Source organism: Carlito syrichta, unplaced genomic scaffold (assembly GCF_000164805.1).
Source record: "Carlito syrichta isolate Samal-C Ts95f unplaced genomic scaffold, Tarsius_syrichta-2.0.1 Scaffold303247, whole genome shotgun sequence".
Lineage (NCBI taxonomy): Eukaryota > Metazoa > Chordata > Mammalia > Primates > Tarsiidae > Carlito > Carlito syrichta.
The window spans coordinates 210,084-216,955 of NW_007247343.1; the positions used below are offsets into that span (position 1 = coordinate 210,084).

General features: G+C 44.5%; 1 protein-coding gene across 1 annotated transcript in view; it reads left to right on the forward strand.

The window, feature by feature from the left end:
* The first annotated feature begins 377 nt into the window (after nt 1-377).
* TSR1 (TSR1, ribosome maturation factor) overlaps nt 378-6,872 on the forward strand; it is a 12,073-nt gene continuing 5,578 nt past the window's right edge. The window contains exons 1-10 of the mRNA XM_008058208.2: nt 378-661; nt 983-1,311; nt 1,503-1,606; nt 1,905-2,124; nt 2,233-2,367; nt 2,760-3,184; nt 4,378-4,537; nt 4,976-5,133; nt 5,481-5,674; nt 6,371-6,533. Coding sequence (XP_008056399.2) covers nt 576-661; nt 983-1,311; nt 1,503-1,606; nt 1,905-2,124; nt 2,233-2,367; nt 2,760-3,184; nt 4,378-4,537; nt 4,976-5,133; nt 5,481-5,674; nt 6,371-6,533 — 1,974 coding nt within the window. The 5' untranslated portion in view covers nt 378-575. The remainder of the gene's footprint in view (nt 662-982; nt 1,312-1,502; nt 1,607-1,904; nt 2,125-2,232; nt 2,368-2,759; nt 3,185-4,377; nt 4,538-4,975; nt 5,134-5,480; nt 5,675-6,370; nt 6,534-6,872) is intronic.

The window sequence follows — 6,872 nt, forward strand, 5'->3', positions numbered from 1 at the left end:
GAGCCTCAGGCCACCCAGATGCCCTCTGATTCTACCCCTCGTTCCCCGGCGGGAAGGAAAGGGTGGGGAAATGAGAGGGTTGGGGCCAGGCATTGGGTTCCCCTACGGCTCGAGTCTGCCCATGGGGAAGCCAGTGTCCTTCGCCTGGCCCCATGACTCCTCTGAATGCCCAGGCAAACCGTCGCCATTCATTTGTACAGTTTTTGGGAAGAGAAGTGGGAGCGCAGTCGTTCCGAGCCTGAGGGCACGAGGACCACGGCCAGCTCCCCTGTCCCTTACGGGGTCGTCAAGTCCCGTCGAGTCCCGTCTGCCATGTGGAAGATGACGACGCGTGCTGGAATAACGGACTGGCCGGACCTTGTAGGGAGCAGATGGAGAGGTGAGAGAAGGGCCTTCCACGCGATTCGCTCTCGAACTTCAGCCTCAAGGGAACCGAGGGAGCGAAAAGGTTGCTCAAAGTGATAAAGGACACCTGCAGTCGCAAACTATAGAGCTGCGTGACCCAATCTAGGTGAGAGGAGGGGCTTGGGGCCTCTTCCGCACGAATAGTGTTCCATTCAACACCTTCCTACGTGATGCAACTTTATAGCGCAAAAAGTGAAAATACAAGGGAGCAAAAAGCAGCCCTGCTGAACCGAGAGCCCGAACCTCGAGAGTCTACATCTGGTGTTTCGTTTATTTATTTAATTATTATTTTTTGAGTTGTTGTCTCACTCTGTCGCCCAGGCTGGAGTGCAGTGGCACACTCAGGGCTACTGCAGCCTCCCCTGCTGGGCTCAGGCGATCCTTCCGCCTTAGCCTTACAAGGAGCTGGAATTACAGGCGTGCGCCACCACGCCCGGGTAATTTTTTTGATTTACTGTAGAGACAAGGTCTCGCCATGTTGCCCAGGCTGATCTCGAATCCCTGGGCTCAGGTAATCCTCTCGCCTCCGCCTCCCAAAGCACTGGGATTACAGGCGTGAGCCACCGCTTCTCGCAACATCTGGCGTCTTAAAGCCCCGACCGCAGACTGTGGAATCAGAAAAGTTCCCATCCCGGCTTTGCGGTGACTCGGGAGCGGCGCTTCCGGAGACGGGAGGAAAAGACCCTTGCAAGAGGCCGCCGGGAGTCGGCCCCGGAGAAGGCCCGCCCCCAGCCCGCCTCCTTGGAGGGGACCGGAAACACCCAGCCTGGCCCGGAAGTAGTATTGATTTGGTACACGCGAGCCGAGGCATGGCTGCTCATCGCTCCGGTCCGCTGAAGCAGCTCAATAAAGCTCATAAAGGCGGGCGGCATCGGGGTCGGGGATCTGCACAGCGGGACGGCAAGGGTGAGAAAATAGGGTGGGAGAAAGAGAAGCTATTTAGGTGGTATTAACTTTTTCCCCATGTGTAGACAGAGCTACCGTCTCCGCGTTGGGCCCCGCGCGAAAGGCCTCTTCTAAGGTCGGCGGATAGGGGTCCCTTTTCTTGACCTTTTTGTGTTGCTGAACACAACAGTCCCTTCTGCTCTGCCCTCCAGGCCGTCTAGCGCCGAAAATCCTAAGCAAGAAGGTGAGAAAAGAACTCAGCAGGGTAGACCAGAGGCATCGCGCCAGCCAGCTCCGAAAGCAGAAGAAGGAGGCGGTGAGAAGAGCGGGATTGGGAAATGGTGCCACTTCTCAACCATTCTAGGTGGCTAATACCTCGAACTAGAAAATATGACCTAGGGAATGGGCCGGACATATAATAACTTAGAGCACGTGTCTGGCTTGCCGGTCTGGCACTGGAGCATTCTTTTCTTTGGTCACAACTTCTGCCACTCGGCTGGTATAAATGCAGCCTTTTAAAAGAGATGCTGGTGAGAGTTGTGGGGAGGGAGCATCTATACTGTTGGAAATGAAGTACTGAGACATAGATGCTTTCTGTTCCTTTCTCTTCTCAGGTTCTGGCAGAGAAGAGACAGTTGGGCAGCAAGGATGGCCCTCCTCATCACGTGCTGGTGGTCCCCCTGCACGAGAAGATATCCCTGCCAGAGGCCTTTCGGCTCCTTCAGGATAGGGACACTGGAACAGTACACATGCATGAGTGGGGAAGCTCCCATAGCTTTATGCTGCTATGCCCCCGCTTGAAACATCGGTGGTTTTTCACATCTGCAAGGCCAGGTTAGAGTATATGGTGATTTTTTTTACCATTATGTTTGAGTAGTGGTAAATTTTCTTAGTTCAACGTACTGGTGCTGACCACTTGTTACTGTGTTTTTCTACTCCCAGGGGATCTGCACACTTTGTTAGACATGGGTAAAGTAGCTGATACCATCCTGTTCCTCCTTGATCCACTAGAAGGCTGGGACAGCACCGGGGATTACTGCCTTTCCTGCCTCTTTGCTCAGGGCCTTCCTACCTATAGTAAGTGAGTTGGAATATTGGAGGCCAGGGAAGAAAGTGAATTAGTATTTATTGGGCACTTATAATTTGCCAGGTACTATGCCTGGTATTTGATATAGGAATATAACTGAATGGGTTGTATTCAGCTGGTGGTGGGGTGTTCATGTACAGATTAAACTTGGTCTGTTGTTTACAAATTATCAGTCAAGGTACCTTTTTATTTCTGGCTGTCTTTTGCCCAAAGAAAGAAGAATTTGAAGGTTGATTTCACTGTGAAATTTCTTTAGGGTAGTTGAGTGTTGGATTTCTCTGGGCTTACAAGTGAGTGAGCTTTTGGGTTGTTTGTGAACCATAGGGGAGGTTTTCATGTAGTGAAGCAACACGTCATGAAGCCCTTTCTGTTTTGCTTACAGCATTAGCTGTTCAGGGGGTTTCTGGCCTCCCACTAAAGAACCAAATAGATGCCCGAAAGAAGCTAAGCAAAGCAGTGGAGAAGCGCTTCCCAAATGACAAACTCCTCCTGTTAGATACCCAACAGGAGGCAGCGATCCTGCTCAGGCAGTTGGCTAACCAGAAGCAGCGACATCTTGCTTTTCGCGATCGGAGGGCCTACCTGTTTGCCCATGCTGCTGATTTTGTGCCTTGTGAAGAGAATAACTTGTTGGGCACTTTGAAAATTTCAGGCTATGTTCGTGGGCGGACTCTAAATGTAAATAGCTTGCTGCATATCACTGGACATGGTGATTTCCAGATGAAACAGATAGATGCCCCCGTGGACCCTTTCCCTTTAAATCCTAGAGTAATTAAATCCCAAAAGGACCCAGGCATGGCAATGGAGGTAAGACTGATATTCTTAAAATACATATACTGTATTTCATATGTAAGTTGGCACAGGATGGAAATTTAAATTCAGAGAAGGTCGTCTGTACACAGATGAATGAGGAGACTGCTCATTTGAATAAGGCAATAGTCAATTACAATTTTTTTTTTTTTAGTTGGAGTCTTACTCTCACCCATACTGGAGTGTAGTAGTATGCTACTGCAGCCTTGATCCTTCCACCTCAGCCTTCCAAGTATCTGGAACCATAGGTATATGCCACCACGCCCAGCTACAAGGCCCGTCTCAAATATGTTGATAAATCACATATTTATCCAGCAGTTCCTAGGTACACTAAATTGCAGTTGGCTCTGAGTTTATAGAAGACACACGAGATGTGGTCACTTTCCTTAAATAATTTACTTGGGTCAGAAAAAAATGGCAAACATCTGTGAAATAAAGATTGAGAAAATGGTTAAGGTACGGACTTCTTGTGGAGGTAAAGAAAGGCTAGCAGACCAGGCGCAGTGGCTTACTCCTATAATCCCAGCACTTTGGGAGGCCAAGGTGAGAGGATTGCCTGAGCCTAAGGGTTTGAAACCAGCCTGGGCAACTTGGTGAGACCACATCTCTACAATAAATAAAAAATTAGCCTGGTGTGATGGCGCGTGCCTGTAGTTCCAGCTACTTGGAAGCCTGAGGAGGAAGGATCACCTGAGCCCAGCAGGTTGAGGCTACAGTGGCCATGAGCAAGTCACAGCACTCCAGCCTGGGTGACTGAGACTCCAACTCAAAAAAAAAAAAAAGAGAAAGCAGACTAGCAAACTTCAAAGAAGAGAGTGGACTTGAGCCAAGTATTGAGAAGGATGAATGTGATTTATGAGTTAAAGAGAGATCAAAAATATCCTAGAAGATAGAGACAATACTAGGCACAGTGATGGGTCAAAGGGTTTCTTTGAAGAAATCAACTTGGAGGAAGTGAGGTATATAATGCATAGATAGGAATTGGACCAGATTAAGAAAACCCTCAATAGCCAAGTAGAGGTATTGATACTTAAAATGCCTAGGAAATTAGAGAATGGCCATTTGAAAATTTTTTCTGTTTTATTCATCTTGTACAAGAGGACTGAAATTTCTCGATCTTTTTGGTTACTATGTTAGATTTATTTAGATTTTAGGTTAATGTTGGACTATCACCTGCTTTTGTTTTTCAGATTTGTGCTGCAGATACTGTAGATGATATGGAAGATGATCTTAAGGTCCTAATGAAGGCAGACCCTGATAGACAGGAATCCTTGCAAACAGAGGTTATCCCAGATCCAATGGAAGGGGAGCAAACCTGGCCCACTGAGGATGAGCTGAGTGAGGCAAATGGTTGGTATTGGCAAACTTGTTTGTAATTTATCTAACCTGGAATTGTGGATTTCGCCGAGCTGCTCACATTGAGGACAGGACCCTCTATGTGAGATGGGAATGTAGTTGAAGGTGTGCCACCTATTGTTATCTCCAAATGCTGTATGTTGGCAACTGAGCAAACATTGGACACAACTTTGCTCCATTTCTCAAAATTACTTGTGTTAATGTTTTATAAAAAACAGATAAATAACATTGGATTCATTGCAGGGTTTATTTAGTTGTGTAAGTATTGCTAATTGTGAGGCAGCTGAATTGAATTTGGACGTGGTGTGTTTTACTTGTGTCTGCTAGAGTTACCTGTGTTGGCAGCAATATATAGTACGCTGCCTAGGTGAGAATAATCTGAGTGATAGGGAAAGGGGTATATAATTTGCTTAATTTTTTGGGCTTTTACAGATTTCTTGAAGGAAAGTTCCAAAGTGGTAAAGAAGGTCCCCAAAGGAACATCCAGTTACCAAGCTGAATGGATTTTGGATGAAGATGGCCAAAGTGATGGGGAAGGAGATGAATATGATGATTTAGAACATGAGGATTTTATGGGAGAGGAATCTCAGGTAAGGATATGGGCTTCGAAATTAGAAAGTGGCCATTTGGAAAATTTTGACAAGTTTTAGTCTTCTGTTTCATTTATCTCCAACGTGAGGACTGAAATACATGAGGCCACTTTTGTGTACAGCTCCAAGGCAAAGTGCGGTCCTGATTTTGAGGGGGCTTGTGGTCAGTTTCTTAGAAATGACTTATAGTTGCCAGGAATGAGACTTTTATAATTTAGTCTGCATTAGAGTTTATATTGTTTGGGAATAGGCATCTCATAAAATTATTTTATTCTTAGCTTATTGGCCTTTGGAGTAGAGACCAATGTGGGTTTCTTCCTAAATAACTGTAATCCTTTATTCTATAGGATGAGAGTAGTGAAGAGGAAGAAGAGGAATGTGAAACTATGACTATAGGAGAGTCTATGTGTGATGATCTATATGATGAGAAAGTAGATGAAGAGGCGGAGGAAAAAATGTTGGAGAAATATAAGCAAGAAAGACTGGAAGAGATGTTTCCAGATGAAGTGGATACCCCCCGTGACATGCCTGCTAGAATTCAGTTAGTCAACGAGTCTGAATTCAATCAATAGGTTTTTATTTAAAATGCACTTGGCTCAGAATTATGTCAATGTGATGCAAAAGAAAAAAACTCATTGTTCTTGCTCCTGAAAGGCTAACATTTTATATGGGAAGGCAAGACATACATACAGCAAATAGTAATTTATAATCAAGTTCTAGTCTGTGATACAGACTAATGTTTAAAACTTTAATGAAGGAGAGATACTAAGGTTAATTAGCAAATATATCTTCCTATAGGAGCTGACACTCAATTGAAGTATGTAACGTTTGAAGATTTGGGTGGGGGGAGGGTTGGGTAGAATAGCAGAAATCTAAGCATGAAGGTATAGATGATCATGTCTGCTCTAGAAGTAAGTCTGACTAAAGAAGTTCATGTTGGATATTAGAAAGATAAGGCTATTACCAAGTTCCCTGTTTTTGTCATGTTAAAGATTTCTCTGACAGGCAACAGGGAGCCACTGTAAATATGTCCTTTGTCAGTGAGAATCTTGGGTTTGGTTTTGAAATACTCATTACATACCATTTTGGAATGTAGTCTTGGTTTAAGCTGTTAGGCTGTTTTAGAGATAGTGATTAAAGTTCTTCGAAGCTAGAATCTTAGTCATTTTAGAAGTGACTTAGGTCTATGTAGCACCATATAAATCTGACTTAATTTTTTTAAAATCTTCTTTTGTAGATTTCAAAAATACAGAGGCCTCAAAAGCTTCCGGACGTCTCCATGGGATCCTAAGGAAAACCTTCCTCAAGATTATGCCCGGATCTTTCAGTTTCAGAGCTTTACTAGTACTAGGAAAAGCATCTTTAAAGAGATTGAGGAAAAAGAGGTTGAAGGAGCTGAGGTATCTACCTTCCCTTGTTCATCCTGTAATTTTCTTTCATTTGCCAAAGTGCTCCCTATTTTATTCCTTCTCTTGGCATAAGAATCATACCTTATTTAGTTTTATGTTGCATTAGGGGATCCACTGAGTCATTGATAAAAGTGATATTGGGAACAAAAGGGTTATTAGAGGTATTAAATGGAAAAGTTGAATCTAGGTAATCAAGGCATCATGAAGGGAGTGAGAGTTGGATTTAAAAAGGTAATATGAGAGACTTGACATATTTGGAGAAATGCTTTCTTAGTATTGGGATTTTTTTTTTTTTTTTTTGAGTTGGAGTCTCACTCTTTCGCCCAGACT